Below are 26534 nucleotides of genomic sequence, written 5' to 3'. Positions count from 1 at the left end.
TTCCTCTGGGGTGCAATTAACTGATGATACTTTAAAAGACCCTCATTTCTTATTTCACTGGTTTGTCAGGCAGCCCGGATACCAGCTCTCCCTTTGTTTGGGACTGAAATGTACAAGGCTGGCCATTAAGGGAAAGCAGATGGGGCCTCAGTTTAACTGAATTTCTGGTACTGAGAGCTTTTCAGTTTCTTGTTTGACAACTTTAGATCACTTTTGCAAAAATGACCCAAGGCTCTTTCTTTCCCCACTAATGGCATAAGGAAGCCACATAAGGACACCTGGAGGAGGAGGGGAAAAGGGGAACCACACTTTATACAGATGAGACAAGGTAGATTAGCACATATTTCAGGTAAAAGAAATTTGAGGTTGGGCAGAGGAAAAAGCAGAGGGACTGTAAAAACTATTTCAGCCACAAGACCAACTATGGACCTTTTGGGCAGTATTAAGCATAATACTCGATCCAGAGAATGACTTGGATTTAGTGGAGGGTGGCCCCCCAAAACCTTTGGTCCCGTAGACCCTTCCACATTACAAACCTAATGTATTAACACCTCTGTTCTTGCGAGTTAGGCACGTGCTTCCCCCCAGCACCCTTGGTGGAATCAACCACAGAACCCAAGAGAGAACTTGGGAGCCTGCAAGAGGTTTAGAGCAACAGTGGAGAATTAAAAGAAATACACTTCTGCTTTCTTACCCTGAGACCATACATCCAGTTCCTATCAACCCCTAAGAGCCAGAACTCCACCTGCTTGTTTCTAGATCAGGGCTTCTCTGGGGGGCCTGGGCCACCTGTGTACTTTGAGGTTCTCAGGATACTAAAAACATGAAGACACGCCAAAAGAAGGTAACAGATTGCAGTACAATGTCAATGCTTACAAACAATAACTTAATGCTTCTGAGACAGATAGGTAAGACACAATGATTAGGCGTGTAACCTCATCTGGAGATGATGACAAATGGCGAAGTGCAAGTTTTGGAGCCAAATAAACAGTGCTCTTCTGGGCCTCCTCGTGACAGGCCGTCCAGGAGGAACGGAGCCCTCACCCAGGCGTACGGGCCACCAGCACAAGACCAATTCTCTCATCTGTAAACCCACCACGGTTAAAGCATTCAATTCAAACGAGATGGGGCTTAAGAGTAGGGTGCTTGTTCTGCTCGAGGCAGATGTAAAGGCGGCCTCCAAGAGCCAGGTTACAGGGGAGGAGGCCACATAAGGAAAGCGACACAAGAAATCAAGAGCACAGTGGTTTGAGGCCATTTCGTAGAGGAAGTACAGCACATCAATTTCAATACATCTTAAGATTCATGGCCTCCTGAATCCTTCTACTACCACCACCATCACCACTTACAGCAGGAGTAGCAGCTAGCACACTGTTCACCACGTGGCCGGGCACTCTGTGCTCTATACACATTTGGTCATTCAACCCTCACAACAGCCCTATGAGATCCTGTTATCGTCCTCATTTTACAGATGAGGAAACTGAGGCACAGAGAGACCAAGCCTACAGGATTAAGAGATACCAACTACTCTGTATAAAATAGGTAAGCAACAAGGATACACTACATACCACAGGGAATTACAGCCATTCTCTTGTAATAACTTTTAGTGGAGTACAATCTGTAAAAATACCGAATCACCATGCCGTACACCTGAAATTAACGTAAGATTGTAAAACAACTATACTTCAAAGAAAAAATTAAATCAGTCACAGACCCAGGACGTGAAATCTGAAGTTTGGCTGCAGAAACCACACTCTAGCTTGGAGGTTATTCTGCTTCACAGCACAAAGGATGACGCTGAATCATCAGGAAAAGGCTACATTACGCTTAGGCTTAGGTGAACAACACAAATAAAAACATAACATGGTACATCTCAGGAAGACTTCCAGCAAGGACAGACAGACAGACACACATACACACACATGCATGCACACACACACATGCACACACACGTATGCAGTCCTTGTTTTGCATGGAAATGAGGGACCATACCAATGACCGTGCAAGTTGAAACCGAACGAAGTCATTCCGATAATCAATAGGAAAATTATGATCATTCCACGACACTGACCAAACTTGTATCAAAGCATTAAAAACTCTTACTGTGGGTTATGCATGTACAGGGAAATGAAAAACAGTAAAATGAGTATGTAGAACACTAATTCAAAACATTAGAAATATGACATTAAAATGGTAGAAAATGTAGCAAGAAGATTTGGATAGCACTTGGCTTCTTTTCCTTCTCATCAAATAGCTCAGGATACAGAGCAAGTCTTTTCTAAGCCTTGGCAACTTGCCAGGGATCCACTTTCAACATTTTATCCTCTGCCCTTTCAATGTCTTGACATCGCTCAGTTCCCTTAAGGTGAACTTTTCTCTTTTTTTTGGCTGGTGTCACTTCCTCTGGGACATCTTCATCTTTTTCCTCACAACCATTTTCTTCATTATTTCGGTGAGTTCGCCTTCACTAAGCTCCTCTGGCCGAATATCTGGATTCCATTGCGAAGGCCACTTTGTGATCCTACCTCTTTCTTCACTTAAGCTCTTGATATGGTTCTCTTCCAAAAAAGATCTGTCTCATCAGCAGTAAACATCTGTGATCATCACAAGCTCCTGCCTTAACTAATCTTTGGAACCTGGGTGCAGATTTCACAGTCATGCCCTTACGTGCCCTGGCAGCACCACCAAGCCCACTCAACGATAATCAAATCATGCCCATTTCTGAAACGATGAAACCAGCCTTTACCGGCAGTAGTATGTTCTTCTCCAGTTTCCTTGTAATTATCATTTTCTTTCAATGTGGCAACTAAATTCAACACTTCGGCCTGAACACTAAGCAAACTGATTGGATTTTTTTTTTAATTATTGTCATGGTCTTCAATCCAAAGTAAATACTCAAATTCAACCATAAGTGGCTTCATGTTCCTAGTGCAATTTACACTAAAATACGTTAAGGTGACTCCAGCTTGCTTTTTATATTCATCGGGCTTTTCCAGTATGATTTGTATTGTAGTTTCATGAGGACTCCTACCTTCAGCTTGATGTTGCCCTTTTTAAATCTTCTAAATACATCCAATTTCACTTCCTGTGCTGTTACTTTTTGTCTCTTTGCTCCACGTTCACGTTTGGTGTTCACTTTCCTCTCCTGATTATTTTTGTGGGTTTATCACTGGGACATGAGGAGGCACCACAACCGCATGCTTTGCTGTCTGTAAATGGACTGAACAACAGATGCTCAGGGACCAATCACCAGCACACTTTGGAAGAAGTGATATGATTGGTCACTGATCATGATATGCATCTGTTATTTATATAGTGATTTGTGGACTGAAGAGCTAGCAGCACAGCTTATAATTTACACAGTTAGTATACCGCAGTGTTAGGGGCTGAATTGTGTCCTTCTGCAAAATTCTTATGTTGAGGTCCAAATACAGTCAGAATGTGACTGTATTTGCAGACGGGGCCTTTAAAGAGGTTAACTAAGGTAAAATGAAGTCATTAGGGCGGACCCTAATCCATTCTGACCGGTGTTTTTCTAAGAGGAGAAGTTTAGGACACAGACACACAACCCTGACAATACCTTGATCTCAGACTTATTGCCTCCAGAACCATGAGAAGATCAATTTCTGTTGTTTAAGCCAACCAGTCTGCGGTACTTTGTTATGGTAGCCCAAGCAAACTAATACATATGATAACCGAAATTTGTGGTTGGGGGACTGATTTTCTTAACGCTATCACAGTAATGGAAATTTGTACATGTTGCAATGGGGCAAAGAAAAGACTGCTTGTATGTATATAAAACATCCCTTTGAATAACTGATAGCAGCCTTTATCTTTCACGCCATCCTAGAGTGTAAGGGAAACTGTCCTACCCTCAGCACATCCTGCCTGGCATTTACATTCCAAATTAGGCAACTCCTCCCTGCCCTGGTCTCACCCTGTGGGACTGGGAATGGGCCCCTGTTCTTAGGATGGGCTGTCTTTAGGCTTGTGCAGGGCCTGGCTTGAGGGTCTCTGCATAAACCCAAGTGAGAGTGACTGGCTGAGTTAGTTCACTTCCCTTAGGAATTTGAACTACAAATGTGAAAGAGCATTCCACATTGGTGTGAGAGTTGAAGCTGAATGAAGGTCATGAGGTAGCACGTAGGCCTGAGATGTTATAAACGATGAACAAACAGGAAACAAAAAAGGATAACAGGAAACAAACAGGATATGCAAAGAGTATACTGTGTGAAGGAGAGAGTAGCTGGTCTCAAGGAGGCCACAATTCCATAAACACAACACACACAAGTATCTGGTTAGGCTATATAGATACATGCATATGAACACACATACAGATATGTACACACACATACACACACACATACACACACACACATTATGAGAGTGTCAGTAGAGGAATGTCTGGTTCCAGTTAAAGTTGAGAAGCCAACTGGGAAATGTACAATAATTTCAGATTTAGATTTGCTCACGTCGTATCTGTATGGTCCTTCTCAGTATACACAAGGCTATTTGTCAAATATGACTGTCCTGCTTTATTTAATGCCAAGTCAATAAAGCTAAAAATAAAGCTAAAACAGAATTGTTGAGCCCCAGTTAGCTAAGCAATATACACGTGTTGCAAACACAATTTGCAATGCAATAAACTTGAAAATGAATCTCTAGTTTTAAAGCACAAACAAACAAGTACAGAGGTAAATATGGCCAGGGTTTACTAGTAAGCACACTTAGCACTGTTCTGGCCTTGCGCTGTTTCCATAGCTTTGTGGAATCCTAAGCCAGGACGAGCAGTTTTGCTGGGAATCCCCAGCTGAAATCAACACGGGCAGAATCAGAGATCCCAACAACTAACACATGGTCAGCAATTTGCATGAGGCAAACAAACAGGGACGGGTTCTAACGCGCAGTGGCATTCCTATGTAAAGGACATGCCCTAAAATGCATTCCAGAAATAAAGCATCTAGAGAAATTTTACAAGGTGCACACCTGAGCAAATCTGAGGGAAGGGACTTCCCTGGTGACACAGTGGTTAAGAATCCGCCTGCTTATGCAGGGGACACGGGTTTGAGCCCCGGTCCAGGAAGATCCCACATGCCGTGGAGCAACTAAGCCTGTGCGCCACAGCTACTGAGCCTGCGCACTAGAGCCCGCGAGCCACAACCACTGAAGCTCGTGTGCCTAGAGCCCGTGCTCTGCAACAAAGAGAAGCCACCGCAATGAGAAGCCTGCGCACCGCAATGAAGAGTAGCCCCCGCTCGCTGCAACGAGAGAAAGCCCGCATGCAGCAACGAAGACCCAACGCAGTCAAAAATAAATAAATAATTGTATAATTATATATAACTACAATTTAAAAAAAAAGAAAATTTGAGGGAAGCCAGAAGGCCCCCTCAATGGACCTCCACTCAAGACTCTACCCACAGCATGGATCTTCTGCTCTCTCCACCTGCCTCTGTACCAACACCCAACTGTGTTGCCCAACATCTTGATGCCAGTTATGCTTGTTATTGGAACTACGTAATTCAATTAGATAGTACATAAAATTAAATATAGTTGTGGAAATAGCGTTCTTATTTCTATAAACAGTGAGTACAATCGAAGACATAAAAGACTAGTTGCTTAAAAACAAATCAAAATACTGTGGAATGTGGCAAGGACTAGACTCCTATAATTAGGGAAGAGCCTGCCCTCAGTTTGCTTTGTTAGTACTAGGATTCTCCCTCAGGTGAAGGATGGGTTAATTAACTAAACGAGGGCCATCCTTTCACAATGCAAACTTATAGCAAATCAGCACAATGTATAGTTGATATCTTACAGTTTTGTCATTTATACTGCAATAAAGCTAAAAGTTCTTTTTTTTTTAAGATTCTCACGCTTGGGCTTCCCTGGTGGCACAGTGGTTGAGAGTCCGCCTGCTCACGCAGGGAACACGGGTTCGTGCCCCGGTCTGGGAAGACCCCACATGCCGCGGAGCGGCTGGGCCCGTGAGCCATGGCCGCTGGGCCTGCGCGTCCGGAGGCTGTGCTCCGCAACGGGAGAGGCCACAACAGTGAGAGGCCCGCGTACTGCAAAAAAAAAAAAAAAAAAAGAAAGAAAGAAAGAAAAAGATTCTCACTCTTAAAAACAGCAACACTGGAAATCCTAAGTGATACATAGCGTGTGGCACTTATGCAAGATAGACCACCGCATTCTAGTAAGCAGGCTCAGAGGAAACCCCAGCCTTACATCAAAAATGTGTCAAACAGATATACCTTATGTTTTTCATTAAAGTTTTCATCTACATACAAGTGACGTAGCATTTTCTCACCTTAACTAATATTTTCATTGACAGACCGGCTACTGGTTCCGATTATTTCAGTCAAGGCGGCTTCTGCTGTTTTTTTTTCCTTTTTGGAATAGGGGTCACAAGGAATGTCCTATTAGCTTGCTTGTTGTTGTTTTGGTCATCCAGTCCTTTTCTCCCCTGCACTGAGATGTAACAGCTCCGTTCTGAGGATTTCCTACGTCGTTATGGGCTACACCCCATTGGTCAGATCTTAAATACCCCTTACATCACGTGACCGCCCTATTCGCGTTCTTCAGTTTTCCTCAGCGAATCAATTCAAGTCTCATGCCTGGAGCCTTGGGATCACCGTGACCTAATCTTCCCCCTTCTGACCTGCCTTCTTTCCTGGTATGTGAACGCACGCAGAACAAGGATCACAAGCCCGGTCCCTCCCCAGAGCATGCCACGCTTCTTCCCGTCTTTGTGATTTCTCACACTCCTCACCTGGAGCGTCTTTCCCAAACCCTCGTATCCATGATTGTGGTCCCTGCTTCAGGGATCTACCCTCTACTCAGATCTTCTCCAGCTGTGAAAGGTCTTTTTTTTTTTCCCCTTAGAGACCACGCCTTATTTTTCTCAGTTCCCCTACAGTCTCTAGCACAGTACCGGGAGGGAAAAGTTAGGGAGTATAAATACAGTCAAACACAAACTCAACGTTTAGATAGGGTTCCCTGAGAAAACTGCTCCTAGGTATCTACCAGCTTACTGAATACTACGATTGAGTTCAAGTGTTATTTGTTCTAGACGTTTCTGTGAACCCTCAAGTACAAAGTTATCAACTCTAGCATCAAACCCTGTCTTCCCTACATCACTCTCAGGTTCTCATCCCACTTCTCACCTTCAACTTCTACAGTCATCGATACTGACGACTCTCCTTCCTGCCACACAGTAAAATTCTTTTGGCAACTGGGACACTGATATGTTTCAAAAGTTGCCCAAAGTTTCCTGTCTCCCGTATCTATTAATCTCCTCTAAAGCTTGTTTTATTTCTCTTCCATTGCTCCTTACTTAAAATCTCTCCTTCCTTGAAACGCTCCGGTCTTGGGATTTCCTACCTTTTTTCACCACATTTTCCTTCCCTTAAAGTAAAGATTCCCCAAGTTTTCCTCAGGCCCTCTTTTTTTTTTTCATTCTCACTGATTGTAAATATGCTGTCAGTTGTGGTCAGCCGCCCCTTCTGAGTACACAGCAGGCATCACTAATAAGGCTGATGTCCTCATCAGCAACAGGTGAGGTGTCTCTTAACGAGCCTGGGAGGACTTGCTGCTGGGGAACTTCCAAACCGCTCTCGCAGAGGGGCTATGAGACACACCCTGTGAAGGCTCCTAGACGGGGGTGCCTTCTGCCGAGCAGCCTGGACACAGACTCACGATCCTCCGTGCACCGAGGGCTCTCTGAGCAGCCCCTCACTATTGATGGCCGGTACCTGTGAGGAGTCCAATCCCGTATTCTGGACGTAGAATCTTCCGTGGAGATCCAAATTGCCCCTGGCTTCAAGTGTGACCTCAAGGCACTCAGTTTCAAAAATTCTCTCTCTAGCCTGGCCTTCTCTTTGGAGTTGCCAATCAGGATTTCCAATATCCTACCAAAAGTGCCAAATTAAATCCGTCACTTTTCTTCCTCCAGAACGAATGTTTCACTTCTGGATCCTTCTATTTCATTGAAGAGCAGCAGCATTCCCTACCCCCACCCCCCAATTATCCTGAATTTCTATTTAAAACCTTGAAAATCATCAGTTTCCCTTCTTATATGCCACGTCCTGTCAGCCACCGCAGTTACCTCTAAAATAGTTGATCAACAGTCGTCTCCTTGCCCTTGGTCTGGTTTTCCCTTCACAGGGTCAAATATTGTATAATGGCCTCCCTTAAGGGGTCTCCCTCATCCTCTCTCTTGGGCCCTTTACATTCATCCTTTATAATGCAAAAGGTTATCTTTTCTCTATTTAAATGGAGGGACACATCACTCATTCTCAGATTTCAGAAATGTTCAGGCTTGCCATTCTATCTGTGGAAGAGAATAAAGCCCAGATTCTCTGGTCATGCATAGCCTCCACCCTAGTTTTTCTTTTCCACTCCAGACTCAGCTCCCGACACAGGGTCACAGCAGCATGAGCCACGTTTCCATGTCTCTCTGCGGCTCGCTGAGCCTGGCACCCTGCCCGTCCTGACCCCTCTTTCCTACCCAAATCGTGCTCATCTTTTCAGAAAGGGCTAAAATGCCATTTCGTTCATAATACTGTACTTGATCTCTTTCCCCTGTACTTTCACAGTATGTTACAGGTACTTTTATTCACTATTTATTTAAATCTGCTTGGTATGAGTTTTGGCTTTGTCTTAAAATGTCAATCTCCTATCGGTCTGAAATCTCTTTTGGAATTTTTTAAAAAGTCATTTAAATAAAAATAGCCTCCCAAGGCATTTAGATTGATGCCTTGCTGACCAGTGGGACCCCAAAACCTTGCTGAAATAAAATTAAGTCTTTATTGTTTACTCTTTTTCCTTCTCAAAATGACAGGGTTTTACCAGGGAAGTACATTCTAAGGTCTGGCTTAAAAGATTACCGTTCAAGGAAAGGCTACAGGATTATACAGAGAATTAAACTAAGCCAGATCAATGGGGCAAAATGAAGATTTTTGCGTTTTGTTTGCCCTGTTGCAGCCCACCTCTTTAAACTGCCTCTATTTTAACTGGTAATTATACAATCTTCTGCCTTGCTCCAGCTTTGGTTTAAATAAGATATCCAACCCCACTGGCAGAAAGGACCCTCTAAGCGGGACAAGCCATGAAGATCCATACCTCTCACTCAGCTCAGAGGCACAGCTGTGTGGGAAACTCAAGTGAACAGGTAAGGAAGAGAAAGGCAGGGGCCCTGGCCCCGCTAGAAACAAGGCAACAAGAAGGGTAGAGAAACTGACCTGAGTCCCCAAAAGCCCCGAGCCCGCTGCTGGGTGGAAGGGAAGCCCACAAAGGAGGGCTTTCTCGAGGAGTGGTGGAGCTAACAGCCTTCACGAGGTGTGTCTTACATCCCGTGCAGGAGGCTGTCTTGACATTCTCGAGCAGCGGGTCCTCCCAGGGTCATCAAGAGATTCACCTGCTGCTCATCTGACCTGAGCTCCTGCACCTTTTCAAGCGGCGGCCGAAATAGCAGGCCAGGAGGAGGTATATTGAGTGGGTAAAAGGGGCTGTGAACTGGGATGGGATTTGTCTTTTACCAAGCTCCATGCTCCCACAGAATTGCCCGGATGTGCATTTTCAAAATCTAAAAGGCAATACATTCAACATTCAATATTTAAAAACAAACTAGGGCTTCCCTGGTGGCGCAGTGGTTGAGAGTCCGCCTGCCGATGCACGGGACGCGGGTTCGTGCCCCGGTCTGGGAAGATCCCACATGCTGTGAAGCGGCTGGGCCCGTGAGCCATGGCCGCTGAGCCTGTGCGTCCGGAGCCTGTGCTCCGCAACGGGAGGGGCCACAGCAGTGAGAGGCCCGCGTACCGCAAAAAACAAAAAAAAAGACAAAAAAACACAAACTAAATGCTAAATCCCAAAACCATCTTCCAGGCCTATGAGGCTTAGTGCCTCATCTGTAAAATGGGAGAAATAATACCTATTGCAAGTCTGTGAGGGGATTAAGGTGCGATGTGTATTTACAGCACTCAGCCTAGCACTGTCTGGTACAGAGAAGGGAGAGGACATGCAGGAACTGAGAGAAAGGGTCTGATTTGGCTCGAGAAAAGTCCTGAAAATTCTATGGGAATAAACTTGGATTAAGAACTCAGTCCTAGGTAGGGGTATGGTGTGATGTGAACTGACTTAATGACAGTAAAAAAAAAAACCACACCAACTGTGTAACAGGATAGAGGTGAAAAGTCATCTTTATTTCTTATAAAAAATTTTTATTGAGGTACAGTTGACATATAACATTATATAGGTTTCAGGTGTACAACATGATGATCCAACATCTTTATACCTTGCAAAATGATCACCGCCAATAAGTCCCGTTACCATCCATCACCACACAATGTGAACTTTTATGGTTTACTCTCTTGGCGACTTTCGAGTGTGCTCTACAATATTACTGACTATAGTCACCGTGCTGTATATTCCATCCCCATGACTTATTTTATAACTGGAAGTTTGTACCTCTTGACTCCCTTCACCCATTTTCACCTACTCCCTAACCTTCCTCCCCTCTGGCAAACATCATTCTGTTCTCTTGTTTGTTCATTTGTTTTGTTTTTAATTTCCACATATAAATGAAATCATATGGTATGTCTTTCTCTGTATGACTTCTTTCACTTAGTGTAATCCCCTCAAGGTCCATCCATGTTGCTGAAAATGGCAAGATTTCTTTTTTCTTTTTTTACAGCTGAGTAGAATTCCATTGCATATACACACCACATTTTCTTTATCCATTTATCCACTGATGGACACTTGGGCTGTTCCCATATCTTGTCTATTGCAAGTAATGCTGCAGTGAACATGGGGGTGCATATTATCTTTTCAAGATAGTGATTTTGCTTCCTTTGGATAAATACCCAGAAGTGGAGTGGCCAGGTCATATGGTAGTTTTATTCTGAATTTCTTGAGGAACCTCCATACTGTTTTCCGTAGTGGCTGCACCAGTTAATGTTCCCACCAGCAGGAAGGTCCTCTCTTCTCCAAATCCTAACCAACACTTGTTATTTCTTGCCTTTTTTAGAACAGCCATTCTAGCAGGTAGAAGTGATGTCACCGTGGTTTTGATTTGCATTTCCTCTATGATGAGACATCTTTTCATATGCCTGTTGGCAATCTGTATGTCTTTTTTGGAAAAATGTCTATTCAGATCGTCTGCCCATTTCTTAATCAGAATTTTTTTGTTACTTTTATCAGTTCTTTACATATTTTGGATATTGACCCCTTGTTGGGTATATAATTTGCAAATATTTTCTCCTATTTAGTAGGTTGTCTTTTCATTCTGTTGATGGTTTCCTTTGCTGTGCAGAAGCTTCTTAGTTCATTGTAGTCCCACTTGTTTATTTTTGTTTTTACTGACTTTTCTTTTGGAGTCAGATACAAAATTCATCACCAATACTGATGTCAGGTAGCTTACTGCCTACGGTTTTTTCTAGGAGTTTTATTGTTTCAGATCTTACATTCAAGTCTTTGATCCATTTGGAGTTAATTTTTTGTGTATGGTATAGGACAGTGGTCTTGTTTTATCCTTCTGCTGTCCAGTTTTCACAACACCATTTATTGAAGAGAGCTTCCTTTCTCCATTGTATATTCTTGCCTCCAGAGTCATAAATTAATTGGCCATATATGCATGGGTTTACTTCTGGGCTCTTTATTCTGTTTCACTGATCTGTGTATCTGTTTTTATGCCAATACCATAACGTTTTGATTACTACAGCTTTGTGATACAGTTTGAAATTAGGGAGAGTGATGCCTCCAGATTTGTTCTTCTTTCTCAAGATTACTTTGGCTATTCAGGGTCTTTTATGGTTCCATAAATATTTTAGGATCGTTTGTTCTATTTCTGTGAAAAATGTCATTGGGGGACTTCCCTGGCAGTCCAGTGGTTACGACTCCGTGCTTCCTATGCTGGGAGTGCAGGTTCAATCCCTGGTCGGGGAACTAAGATCCCACATGCCGTGTGGCACAGCCAAAAAATAAACAACAACAATGTGATTAAACCAGCCAAGATAACTAAATATAATACCACAAAAACTCAAAAAAAAAAAGTCATTGGAATTAATAAGGATTGCACTGAATCTATATATTGCTTTGGGTAATATGGACATTTTAACATGACTAACTCTTCCAATCCATGAGCATGAAATAGAAATTTCCATTTCTTTGTGTCTTCTTCAGTTTATTTCACCAGTGACATAGTTTTCAGTGTACAGGTCTTTTACCTCTTTGGTTAAATTTATTCCTATGTATTTAATCATTTTTGATACAATTCTAAGGGGGACTGTTTTCTTAATTTCTCTCTCTGATAATTTGTTGTTGGTATATAGAAACACAACTGACTTTTGCATATTGTATTTTTTGTACCCTGTCAATTTACTGAGTTCATTTATTACTGAGTTCTAACAGTTTTTTGGTGGAATTGGAAAGCTGTCTTTAAAAGAGAGGGGAGGGCTTCCCTGGTGGCGCAGTGGTTGAGAGTCCGCCTGCCGATGCAGGGGACGCGGGTTCGTGCCCCGGTCCGGGAAGATCCCACATGCCGCGGAACGGCTGGGCCCGTGAGCCATGGCCGCTGAGCCTGCGCGTCCGGAGCCTGTGCTCCGCAAGGGAAGAGGCCACAACAGTGAGAGGTCCGTGTACCGTAAAAAAAATAAAAAATAAAAAATAAAAAATATAAAAAATAAAAGAGAGGGGAAAACAGCCTGTGAAACTTGAAGTGGAGACATAAAAGCCCTGTTTATGAGAAGAAGCAAAACTCGCTCTTCTAGTGTGGGAAGGCAAGCCCCCACGTGTGCTTTAATGGTCCTAAAAAAAAAGTCAGTCCCTTGGCAGTGGGTGCCCAGGAAAACAGGGTGTTCTTAAGACTGAATGGAAGGACATGCAAATACTACCAGCAACAGGCTGGGGCTTGATGGTCATCATGGCTTGGGATTTACTGAAACTCTACAGAAGAGCCAAGCCTCCTAACAGGTTAAAAATAATCCTGAACGTAATGGCACCAAAGTAATCCCTGTCTATGATTTTACTTGGCTCCTTTTCCAACCTGCGTATGTGAAGGTCAATGAGATCTCAGGTGATTCTGTTTTCTTTCCCTCCGTCTTCCATATTTCTCATTATGCTTTTATGATGGAGAAAATCCCTCCAAATAAACTTTATTTTAAACTTTACTTTTCTTAAAAAATAGTAAGCTCCGGGTGTTCTGCGTGCTGACTATAAAAACGCAGAAAGATACAATTCATAAAACTACTAATAAACGGTCATTCATTAGATTGGTGCAACACAATAAAATGGTGGCAAATAAAACCCCTAAACTGGGTTTGTTAACTCTTTTGCAAAACACATGTTCATGCCAGGGATTCCCCTGGAATGTTAACAATGTAATCTGTTAGATGCCACAATATCCTTCCCAGACCTTCCAATAATGTCCCATGACATTAGTGTATTTCTTTTTAATTAAAGTAAATGCAAACAGATTTGGTCTTGATAATGTGGCAGAAGAGTTGATACGTTTCAATGAACAAAACAGATCCATTTTAGCAGCTGTTTCGTACTCTGCTTGGTACAAGGGATTAAACAAAATGGCAAGGTGGGTCGTTTCTTCTTGACGGCAAAGAACTAGAAAATTCTTGGTCTTGGTCTGTACAGAATTGCTGAAGCCCCCAGCTACCTGAGTAGAGAAAGCAGCCCCCGGTGGCAGGTAGGTATTCCCTTCACTGGCTCTACCACGCTGGTATCCTGTCCATCATATACTGTCAGCACAGAGGACTCAGCTCAACTATCCAAATGTTACCAACGACCAGTTTGTCCTGTACACTAGATCAGGTACTGAGTCCACCAACATGCTATAGAACCCCTCGTCAGGCTGCATTTTTGAGAGAAAGCCTGGCTAAGAACAAGGAGAAAAATCTCACCCACACCCTTCTGAGTTTTAGTTCCTGGCGGTTGAGTGTCAGCTGGAGCCAGACCAGGGCAAACCCACATAGTCCTTTCTAGGGCCATCAAAGACAAAGTCAGAGAAGGGCAGGCAGGAGAGACGGGCTGTGCTCTCTTCCTCACCCCCATCTCTTACTTCATGACTCCAATGTATTGACAAGAAAACAGGCGCAGGGAGGTGAACTGACTTATCCAAGATGTCACACAACCGAACAATAACACATCTGGGACCAGAGCCCTGATATCCTGATGCCCTGAGGCCTGGCATTCCACTAAGTTAGGAGAGGCAAACTATGGAAGAGAACAGAACCAGTGGCAGCCTCGGTAAAGCTGAAGTTTTGAGGATATCATTTTAAATAATCTTTGGAAAATATTCTACAAGGCCCAAGGGAAAGATATTTAAAAAAACGGTGTCCTGCATTAGGAATATACTTTTTACGATGGACTATATGACCCTAGAGACCTTAAATATTGGATTTCAGTAGGAGTGGCAGAACAAGAATCAAGCTTTGCCTGGAGCAAAGTTTCATGGTCCTGTCTACAATTTCTCACGATTCCGACAGTTCAACATTCTTTAATAGAAAATAAGAAAGGAAGCCATATAAAAGGTACATGGTCTTATACTTAAAATCAGCATTCTCCGTTGGAGACTCTCTTGTACAGAAATAGAAATGAAAACCCAATTAATTTAGTACTTTTTTGCCTTTTCATTTTGAGTTAGATTAGATATATTAATCTGGTTTTTGTTGGAAAAGAAATGAGGGTTTAAAGCTGGAAGACAGCTGTTGTAAAATCTAGGAGAATTTCCAAGGAATAGCTGGGTTGAAGCAATGGTTGTATTTTTTATGCGTATTTAAACAATCTTCATCAGTGTGTTCTGAAATTAGAACAGAGCCTTCAAACTCTTGAAAAGCTCAAGAACACTTATGTCAAAACTGCACATGCCTTTAGCATTCTTTTAGGGAGGAGATCTTTACATGAAGACACAGACTGTGAATCTAACGGGAAAGAATGCCAGCAATTTCTACCTTGATCCACACTGGTAAACAACAACAACACAGGATTCTACTGACTTAACCAAAAGGACATGGAATGGGACCAAACCTTCTCTCGTAGCCCTCGTCTCTGGCTGGTACATTCACTTATTCACAACTATTAATGGAGTGCTTACTATGCATGAGGTACTGTCCCCGCGCTGGGATATGGCAGTGGACTAGACAGGCGCGGTCCCTGGCTTTCCTGGAGCTTAGTACCAATGGAAGAAGCCAATGAGATAACCTTTAGATGGCGGCGAGGGCGACAAAGAAATTAACACAGGTTATGTGACAGTTATCGGCAGGGCCTGGCTTTTTCAGCTAGGGTAGTCAGGCAGGGTCTGTCTGGAAAGCGACCATTAAGACAAGGAGACAACCATGGACAAGCTGGGAAGGAGCCTTCCTGGAAGTGCAGAGGATCAGAAAGACAGCCCAGTGTGGCAGCCACCCAGAGAGCAACAGGAGAGGAGGAGATTCGAGGGCCAGGCAGAGGCCAGATGGCCATGGCCTTGGACACCATGTTAAAGTGCTTGGATTCAATTATACTTGAGGGAGGCTGCCGGAGGGGTTGACGTGGGGAGCGGCGCTGCGGGTAGAGGGTCATCAGAGATGCTATGTGCTTTGGAAAGCGCCCTCTGACCGCTCTGAATAGCCACCTGAACTGTCCTGAACAGAGAGGAAAGCTGTTCTCTAAAACACCAGCAGTCTGCAGATGTCACATGCTTCATTCAACTCATCGTTCTGGTACCTAAATTCCCCAATCCCTTTTTCTTTTGTCAAGCTGGATGGGGGATACACTATGCCGTATGTCTCCTCCACGGGAGGCCAAGCAGGGTGGTGAGAAACTCCGAGGAGCAGAGGTGTGGCTGTTAGGGAGGCTCGGGTCTCCCAGAAATAGCCAGGAGATGAATGCCATTGCCAACTGTGTTTGGAGGCCATACCATGTGCCAAACAAAGAGCAGCTGTCCTCCAGAGTCTGAGGATGGGACGAGGGAAACTCATAAATAACATCCCTGGAGACATGACACTAAAAGTCTAACGTGCAGGAGGATGCGTGTTGTTTAAACTATGCTGATTTCCTGAACAGCTGAAAGGCCTCCCAAAGTTAGTTCATCTCACAATCCGTTTTCATCTCTATGAACTCCCATCTGTGTACACGTAGAGACCTGTTCCTGACAAGCTCTTTAAGGTGGCTAAGTGTGCAATATTATCTCTAATAGCATTTCTCAAATCTGGCCCTTCATTGCACTAATAAGGCAGGCCAGCCACGGTGGGGAACGCAAGCTTGACAACTAACACCATTCTCCCCGTGCATGCCCCGCAATGTTCAATAAATGGGCGTTGAATGGAATGCGCTTTTTAACAGCCTCCATCAATGGACCCACTGATCAGAAAGCAGGGGATGATCATCACTGAAAGCACAGTAAGAAGGAAAAGGAAACCAGCTTCACGTGATTTCAGAGGTTGTCTTTAGGTAGGTGGAGGAGTCCCAGCACATTAAAGAGAATGCAACTCCACCCTGGATCGAGAGGCCTGACCAACATCACATACCTAGCTGGCAGCAGGGCAGGGACCCACGTACCAGCTTCCTGACCGCTAGCCCCGTGCTCTTCCTGCAGCCACGGAGGAAGCAGAAAACCAGAATGCAAAGAGTTGATAGCTGAGTGAGTACGGGTTGGAGGGCGTGAGGTGAATAAATAAGCCTGTAGCCATGTCCCATAACAGACTCAGCAAGGAAACGTGTCCCCCTCCTTAATCCCACTTATGAATGAGGATGGGGGCCTCCTTCTCCACCCCTTTTACTTTTCTTCTGTTGCCCCAAACCTTGCATTTGAGACGCACAAACAGAACTGTTTCATTTCTTCTCTTCTTATCACCTAGGTTTTTCTCTGAAATAATTTAATACTTTTTCCTTAATAGCTATTTTTTTGGTAATCTTTATATACCCAGTTCTGTGTTACACACATTTAAACTTCAGAAAATTCTACGAAGAATGAGCTAGTATTTTCCCCATTCTACAAGGAAGCTACGAGAGGTTACACGAGGCGCCCAAGGTCACAGAGCAAAATAGGTGGAACTGGGATTTGAACCCTGGTTCATCAGATACTAAGGTTTTCATCTCTTATCCACAATCCTAAACTCCCTTGAGAGACAGACATCAAAGACATAGTTCTGACACCCACCCAGACATGAGCACAGTAACAGTAAAGTCCCCTGCCCTGTCTCTAACTTCTTAAAAAACCTGTACCTTCCCCAAGCCTCACTGGGAGAATGAAGTCATTTCACAATGTATACCTATATCATAACATCACATGATGCACCTTATGTACATACACCTTTTGTTTGTCAAAAATAAATAAATAAAAAAAGATTTCATAGCTTTATTGATAAAGATAAAAAAAGTAAAAGAGAACAGAACAGAAAACAAATCTTGATTCAGAAAAGCAGCCACATATATTTCTAAAACCATCTATTTCTATGCAGTGGTTAAAGATAACGTGAATTTACTTGGGCTCCTTAGTATCTGTAAGCTCGATCCACGGTTACTTTCAATGTCTGAGTTAGACTTCAGAGCTGAACCCCAATTTCAAATGGTTAAAAATTTGAGACTTGAATTTCCAGGCATCACAGTTTTAAGAATCAATTGAAACAGGTCTCTCTCACTTCTCGCCTTTATTTAGTATTTTAGTTGGCCCACTGAGGATACTTTCTTCTATTAAACGGACCCTACTGAATTTTGACCAAAGAGAACATAACAGGTCCAATCGCTGTGAAAACAATCTAGCCAATGGACTGAGGAATAAAATAAAACTTATAGAAAGTTATCAAAATTCTTCTACTACCGTCAAATGTTTCCCCCAGACAATTCACAACTCTGGCCACCGTTAATTAGTTCAATACTTCCTTCCTGAAGTGCTGAAGGACCTTGAATTTGGCAAAACCCAAATCCATTTTCTAGGGCCTTAGCTCTCCCTTGTGTATAAAAACGGAAATGCAGCTTGCTAGCCATTTTGCCCCAGTAAATCTGATGACCCAGGTTGAAGAGCTAAAAAATGCCATTTGCTAAAAGAAAATGAATTTTTATGTCTTTTAACAAAAAGCAAGGAAAGATGATACAAAATGACAAAGCAAAATACTAAAGGTATCATGCACATTATACTTTGGATAAAGGATCCCCCAAAACTTTGCCCGTATAAAATGAGGTCTTTTGGGAGAAAAGGACATCTCGAAGAATCACTGATGCTCTCAGCTGTGATTATGGCTAGGCGATTCCAGCCCCTGTCTGGTTTCAGGCTGGATCATATCGTACTTAATCCAGCCCAAACAGAGGAGACTTTATCCTGTTTCAAAGATTTCTAGAGAGAGAAAAATCCTCTTCGTATAGATGAGGAAATATTTTGTTATTTCTCATTGTGCATTTCAACAGAATTTCAAATATTTTGTTTGAAATCCCAACTTCTTTAGAGTTTCTCGGTACTCTTCCCAGTTCTTTGTGACTACCTTTCCTTGGATTTCTCTGCCTTTTTCCCGCGTAGGTTTTAGCACAGGCTGGTGGTAGTGGAAAGCTGACTACGGGACCTCATCCTGTATTTCCAACCTGGTGTTAGGTAGCTTTTCAAGACATACAGGTAAACTCCTGTGTGTTACTCCTGTTACATGTTACTTTACCGATTCCCTCTATTATTATATGGTTCAGGAGTCTCTTACTCTGTTCTCTCCACTTTGAGCTGTGGGAAGGGGAAACCCCCAAAATCCTTCTAGGGGTCAGTAGACCTAACTATGGAGATGTCATTCAGGCACCGAAACTGTGGGAAACTCAGGCTCTTATCTGGTGACAGACTGGTTGAAGGGAAAAATGATGTTCTGTGCTGCCTTTCCTCAAGGTCCCTCTGGAAATCCTGGGGCTTCTAAAACTAGCTGTGTCTATCATGAGATTTAAAGATCTGAGTCTTACCCCCATCATTTACATAACACGGTTTGGGACCCAACAGTACAGAGCACTGTAGAAACAGAGCTTATACCATCACCAGGGGCTTATAGAGTACACCAAAAGAAGCACCCTCACACTCATACATAAGGACCGCAGTGAGAGACACCAGCAAACAAGAACCTTTCCAAATTACAGTTCTGAGACATCAGATCGACTGTGAAACAAAAGCATATTCCAAAGTTTGTTCCCTCCATCAGGCTGGCAGTTAAATATTGTACAGAGCACATAATTTAGATTGCATTCCAATTATCTTCAAGTGCTGAAGGGCACGAATCAATCACTTGGCAATTAAATTCTGGGATGTCACTAAATGTTTAGGAAGGGAAGGATTCTGAAGTTGGCAGAAGGACAAAAGGAACAGGAAGAACAGAAAAACCAGGCATTCCGGAATTCACCCTCCCACCGTTTAGTCTTACAGACACCCCAATTTTACAGAGCTCCTGCCTCAACCATGATTACAATACTAGCAACATCACAGCCCGTGCACACCTGGCTGAAGTTAAACCAAAAACACCTGACCCCTTGGGCTCATCAGACGTCTGCCAATTTAGCTCTACTAATGCTTGCCCTCACATATAAATAAAGATGTTTTTCCAAGAAATTATCAATGTGAGCCAATTACTGGTTATGTGCAAATGCACACACACACAGAGACACACACACACACAATACGTAAAAGAGCACTATTATCACCTTGGGTACCCCATGGGAAAGCTATAAAATGGTAATGGACATAAATAATTTTTTTTTTTTTTTGCGGTACACGGGCCTCTCACTGTTGCGGCCCCTCCCGCCGCGGAGCACAGGCTCCGGACGCGCAGGCTCAGCGGCCATGGCTCACGGGCCCAGCCGCCCCGCGGCATGTGGGACCTTCCCGGACCGGGGCACGAACCCGTGTCCCCTGCATCGGCAGGCGGACTCTCAACCACTGCACCACCAGGGAAGCCCGGACAAAAATACCTTTAAAATCACCATTAGTATTCTCTTCCACACTTTCTAAAGGGACCATTCCCTGTTCAGGGGAGCCACCTATTGCCTTGAGGAGGATGAAGATAACGTGGTAAGCAAAGACGACGAAAAAGACAAAATGACACCACTGACTTCCAAAAGAGGATTTGCGAGTCTACCATCAGACAGCAGTCTAAATCAGGCTTCCTTGATGGAGAGGAGTTCCCTCAATTCCAAAGGCTCCTTGTAATCAGGAGCTAAGCCAGGTGGGCAGGGATCCCCAGAACTGCTCTAGAAGCCACAGTGAAGAGCACCATGGCCGGGCCACGTGTGTATGGGACGTTGCTGTAAGACAGGAAGGCAAGATAGAGAGCCTTCTGCCCTGGGAGAAAGGGAGCTGAGAGGAAGAGCGGTGAGAGATCAGCCCTGAGGATATTGCTGCCTGCAGTATTTGTAAGCCATCGAGCCAGCCCCTCCCATGCGGACGAGACCCCAGTAATAACTCTACACACTGAAGCTCAGTGGAGCTTCCTGGTTGGTGAGCACACTGATGTGCCCGGGGGGATGCCCCCCGATTCCATGAGGAGACGGCAGGGAAACTGTGTCCCCTCCCAGAGATCATCCTACGTCCCTCTTCATTTGGCTGGTCCTCCTGATTTGTATCTTTCAAAATAAAACTGTAACCACCAGTAGTGCTTTCCTGACCCTGTGATTCATTGTAGCAAATTACTGAACCTGAGGGGTTCATGAGAACCCCTGAACTTAGAGCCCGTCAGTCAGCAGTGCAGGTGGCGCAGGGACGCCCAAAGTGTGGCTGGCATCGGAAGTGAGCCCGGTCTTGTTGGGGAAACTGAGCCCTTTAACTTGTGGGGTCTAACTCTGGGTAGTTCGTGCCAGGACTGAATTGCAGTACGCCTAGCTGGGGCTGACATGAATACTCACCCTGCAGGCTCCGAGCCTGGTATATTTGGGGGGGTTGGCGCAGGGAGCAAGAGGTATGAGGCTATAGAAGTATCCGGGGGCACATTTACTGTGAAGGCATTAATGAAGTGTGAGCTTTAGGACTCCCGAGGCTCTGGGAGGGTCCCTCACTGTGCATTCATGTGGTCAGATACTTTGACAGAACTTGTAAACGTAAGACGTTTCTGTATTGCTTGTTTTAAAGACCTCCCTGACCCATCCAACCATCAGATTCTAGAGGCTTCAGGCCTGACAAGCCCCTGGTGGTGAGGCAGCAATTTTTGCAAAAAGGGGCTGAACTCTCTTGCCTGTTCTAGCACAGTGGGTAGAAAGCAACCAAGAGTCTGAAGATTCCCAACGAGGGCACAAAAGAGCTGAGAGCACTACAAGACCAGAGAGGCTGACAGTCTTCATGGGACTTCAGACCGCAGGAAAGCTGACCACTAGAGACTCGGGCCGGAACCCCAGACCTTAACAGCACGTGTCATCAAAGACGCCAAAAGAATAAGGTGGGACCAGCTGCATGTCAAGACCTCCAGGGACAGAACAGACCAGTAGTCCTGCGTTGAGCCCAGCAGAGATCCACAGGACAGGATGCCTGCCCCAATGCCATGATGAAACCCTAGCTTCTCCGTCTATCCAGATGCCACCTTGGGGAGGAAGATGGGAAGGAGCTCTGAGGAGAGGAGAGAAGAAGTGCATACAGGGCATGGATGTTGAACTGACTATTCCCAAAAGATGAAGTTCACCAAAGAAATTTAGGTTTCCTCAATGGAAACTGAGATTCCAAAACAATTTTTAAAAACTTAAACAAACAAACAAACTGAGCTGTGTTTGAAACTGTGATCCTCTTCATTTAAAATAACATGAATACAGAACAATTTTTTTAAGTCTTCCAACTAAACAGATTGTCTAAAGGACACTGTGGGAATTTTTAGCATACTATGATTATATAATAAAACCTGTTTGTGATGAAACCATAATACAATTTTCACAGAAAGTGGCCACAGCACTTCAATTCAACCTAAGTGTTCTGAGGCGGCGACTGCAGCCTCATCACCAAAATCTTACCTTCCTGGGCTCACAGACAGACCACATCTCCCACTCCCCCTTACAGCTAATGTGGCCACATGCCCGAGTTCTAGCCAATGGGATGCGAGCGGAAGTGACAGAGATCCAGGCAGGCCTGGTCCTTAGAACTCAACACGCACCACTCCATGCTGCGCTCCCCGCTTCCAGCTCACAGGGACAGGGATGACTAAGCTGGAAAGAGACTCTTCAGCCTGGATCCCTGAACGGCCACGCGGAGAACGGTTGCCCCCGCCAACCACAAACACCCACCTTGGGCTTCTATGTGCGAAACAAAATTCAACTTTTTTGGACAGGCCCACAAATAGGGCATGTTTAGGTCCATCTGTTGCAGAAGTGAACGTTACCCGAGGCTATACTCTTATACATCAATCCAGGGCTATTTCAATCTGGCAATCCATGGGCCCTGACTATTTGCACACAGAAGTCCTAACAAGATCCAGCGTGTCAACAAATCAGGAAAGCAAGTATGTCGGCAACTACCAAGAATACTAGGAAGTTGGATTTGAGCCGTGACAGAAGAACAGGCCAAGAAATTCAAGAGCCCGGGGGAAATGCAATTAGTATTTACTTGTGAAGGCATCACAGAAGTGGTAGCATTTGAGCTGGGCCCTGAAGGATGAGGCAAGTTCCAAAGAAAGAGGAGAGGAGGGGAGTTCATTCAAACTGCAAATGAGTCCTCGAACGTTTCATCTGGTGGGAGGTGATGCTAAAGACAGACAAAATATTGTTCTGTTCACCCCAGGGAACAGGATGAGAACCAGCGAGGAGCAGCTACCAGGAAAGAGGATATTCGTTCACAGGGAGGAAGAACTAACAGCTGGGGCTGAGCATGGAGGGGGCAAAATGCAGACGAAATGCAGAGTGTCTCCTCTACTGGTGGCCAGCCTCTTGGTGGGGGCGCTGCAGAGAATGTGATCTAAGCACGGGGTGCGGAGCTGTCCCATTCAGCTGCCTCCAGCTCTGGGGTTCTATGGGTCTGCGATGCCTCTACCACGCCATCTTGGTACAACATTGCCAGGAGAAAGGAGAGTTACTGCAGCCCTGCTACAGCATTTCTCACGCAACAGTCTGGGCCAACCTCCCTTTCAAGGCTGCGTTGCCTAGGTTCGCCCACTGTGTTCAATCATCGGCCGGTGGAGACGATCTCTGCACGTCCAGGCCCATGAGAAACCCTTGAATAAAATTTTATTACCACAAAAAGCATAACAGGCTAGTATTAAACAGGATTTCTGCTGGTGAACAAGAAAGAAAACGACTGCAAGCATCTGTTTTGAATGCTAAGGCCAGGAGGCATTCTGCATTAATTGCATGGCCTGGTTAACAGCAAGTTACCAGCTCACACCAAACATGGACGCACATTTCCCGGAAGATTGGATTACAAAAAGCTGTATTACAATAAAGCTGTACTGAGAACAGTTTCGTCCTTCTTGGGTGACCTGGTATCTTGCAAGGCACCTTAAGGTGAAAACTATGAACATCAATTTCATGGTGTAGTTTTGTAAAACAAACTAGTTTTCCATTTTTAGACGTGCACATTATAGACAAAAAGATGTGAATCCAGTGAAGAAACACCACCTAGAAAAAAAAAAGGAAGTCTACTAGATACACAGATACTATCCTAACATTATTGGTAAATTAGAAACTTTCCACTTTCCTCTTCTAAGGTTATCGTTTCATCTTCACAAGCATTCATTGAGTTTCTGCTGTGTGTTAGCATGGTGCTAATCATCAGTGATATAAACTGAATGAAGAAGAGAAAAAATGAGGTATTCTAACCGTGAAAACTTCCTAAGATTCATAACGTTATTTTTTGAAGAGCATTTGCCACTGATTATTGAAAAAATGATAAATTCAGCTACCTTCTTGCCTGATAAACGAGATTATTTTGCTTGTAGTGTCTAGAGGTTATACATATATAAAGACTGACTTTAAAATGTTGGCCTAGATTGTCGTCTCATCTCCTGTAATATTCCAGGTATTCAAATTACTGCTTACATAAAAGAGAAAGGGAAAAGAATTTTCCCAAGCTCATAAATGAATATTAAAGTAAACCTCTTCCCATTATAGAATGGATCTTAATTATACAACTACAACCTCACAACAGTGAAACAAAAGAAATCCATAAAACCATATTCTGAGGCCACTGGAATATTTGGACGCGACAGTACGACGGTCACACAAAAGTTACATTTCATATGCCATTGCTCAACCGTAAGTATGAGCAATGCTTTCTTAGTCTCTTTCTTTTCAGGATACGACAGGCTTTTCGAAATTTAGGTCATGCCTCTCTCATCATACAACATCCTGAATAAGTCACATCTCAAATGGTGCCAAGACCTGTCCGCCTTTGATATCCAATCTTACAATACTTCCCCCATCGCTTTTTGACCCACCTACCTACTTACAGCCCGGGTCCTAAAATCCATGTTTTACAAAGCTTGCGAACTATATTCCCTTTCAATAAAATGAAGAACTCACAAAAACAGCTTCTATTTTGTTTGGTTTTCACCGAACCACCCTTATTATTTCCAGCACGCATTTACCGGCGCTGCCTGGAGCGCACATCCCTGATCGTTCTATCTTGGTACTAAGTCTGCTCCCAATAACAGAAATTACGGCTAAACCTTCAAAGGGAAGATTCACACTGGCCTCAGCCTCACACACGTGGCTCCTGGGAGCATTTTGATATTTCTGTGCTCGAACATTAGGAGATAACATTCCTCAGTCAAAATGAGAAACTGACATTTTCCAAAGCAGAGAAAACAAAAAACAAAACCCCCAAAGTACAGAATACTGTTTCCAAGTGTCAGTGACCCGAGCCCCAGGCCCTAGTCTGCGCTGGCGACGGTCAGGTCAGATTGAGCTGACATCGAGCCCCCACATGCATCAGCGCTCACTGATTCTGTTATTTCTAGTCAGCCGTGTGATCCTGCGGAATCACCTAACCTCTCGGGGCCTCAACTGCTTCGTCTATAAAACCAAGAGAGTACAAAGGCACCTTCCAGCGCTAATGTTCTTCGGGTCTAGGAAATAACGTGGGTAGAAGAGGCCGCTGTCCTGAACGCTCTCTCTGCGAGACTTGCAAAAGTGAAACTCCGATTAAAGACCATGAAATGAGGGGGGACAATTAACAAGTCCTCTAAGGCCCTCTTCCACATTTTGATTCTAACTCCGAGAGAGTGAGGCATGACCAGGCGATCGGTCATAAAACATTAGTGGGTCTCATAGCTCTCATAACCCTGTGTTTCCAAAGGCCAATTCTGCCCTTGCAAAACAATTCTTCATTATCTTCCAAGGCCCTGCCGTGAAATGTAGAATGACTCCACTGCAAGAGCAGAATGACTTTATCTATGTTCAAGAGGCCCTTCCCCTTCTATGGGCAACTGGTCCCTCTCAGACAGTTCCAGCCTCAGGCCCCTGATTTCTCTGAGCCAACAACACTCCACGTAGCAAGAATTCGAGAAAGCCACACCTACCCTCAGCCACTGCTTCTCTGTGAGGGCGTCGCTGTAGTCCACGTCCCGGCGCTGGCGAGACCCCCTCCCGAAGATCTTCTCCTCCTCTTCTTCACACGTCAGCCGTTCCACCTCGGCGTCATCTTTAATAATCCAGGAGGGCAGCTCATCTTCCTCCATCAGGCGGGGCTTGCGTTTTGGGTTCCGGGCATCCTCCCTCCGCCGGTCCATGTCCATGCGCTGGAGGGATGAACAGAAGTGTCACCAAAGGGAAAGGGGATTCGGTACGGTGTAGACTTGCAGCACATAAGTCTTCACAAGTCACCTCCTATGGCTGCAGGGTCCCTTCAGCTTCTCCCACGGAGCCTCTGTATCCTGGCTGACTTGTTCTAGCTCATCCCCAAGGCCCAAATCTCTTCCCTTCCCCTGTACCCATCTTTGAAATTTACTTATGCACTTAAAAAAATACTCTTTAAAAAGTTCCTTTTCTTAGTCTATGTGGGTGCAAAAGCTTCCCCTTAAGTAATAGTGAGAAAATTCAAATTGGGGATGTATTTTACAAATGATTACAGCAGGGCTTCCCTGGGGGCACAGGGGTCGAGAGTCCGCCTGCCGATGCAGGGGACGCGGGTTCGTGCCCCGGTCCGGGAAGATCCCACATGCCGCGGAGCGGCTGGGCCCGTGAGCCATGGCCGCTGAGCCTGCGCGTCCGGAGCCTGTGCTCCACAACGGGAGAGGCCACAACAGTGAGAGGCCCGCGTACAGCAAAAATAAATAAATAAAAAATAATAAAAATGATTACAGCATAAATTGATAGAACATTGTAAATAAACTATACCACAATAAAAATAAAAATGAGTTAAAAAAAATGAGCTCTGGTGATACAACTCATTGCTGCACTGGTATAGAAGTATTCTTCAAGCATATAAAGGGGAAAGTTCATTAAGAAAATTTCCTTTCCCTCAATAGGGTTCATGCTTTTAATTAAAGAGCCAGGAAAAAAAAAATCAGCCACCCAGCGTCACTATAAAATAGCCACCCTCGGTTGGACTCAGACATGTGGGCACATAACTGGTTTATTAATCAGTTGGCCATGAATGCATTGAATTTTTAGTGCACCCTGGGCTC

General features: G+C 44.3%; 1 protein-coding gene across 6 annotated transcripts in view; it reads right to left on the bottom strand.

Annotated features, from left to right (window-relative positions):
* Positions 1-26534, bottom strand: part of SMARCA2 (SWI/SNF related, matrix associated, actin dependent regulator of chromatin, subfamily a, member 2) — a 173516-nt gene that overhangs the window by 40447 nt on the left and 106535 nt on the right. For all 6 annotated transcript variants that reach the window (XM_067744250.1, XM_067744253.1, XM_067744254.1 and 3 more), the window contains one exon: positions 25428-25646. In XM_067744250.1, the coding sequence (XP_067600351.1) occupies positions 25428-25646 (219 nt within the window). The remainder of the gene's footprint in view (positions 1-25427; positions 25647-26534) is intronic.

The sequence above is a fragment of the Pseudorca crassidens genome, chromosome 7 (assembly GCF_039906515.1).
Source record: "Pseudorca crassidens isolate mPseCra1 chromosome 7, mPseCra1.hap1, whole genome shotgun sequence".
NCBI classification, from domain to species: domain Eukaryota; kingdom Metazoa; phylum Chordata; class Mammalia; order Artiodactyla; family Delphinidae; genus Pseudorca; species Pseudorca crassidens.
This window is presented reverse-complemented; position numbering and strand designations above follow the sequence as displayed.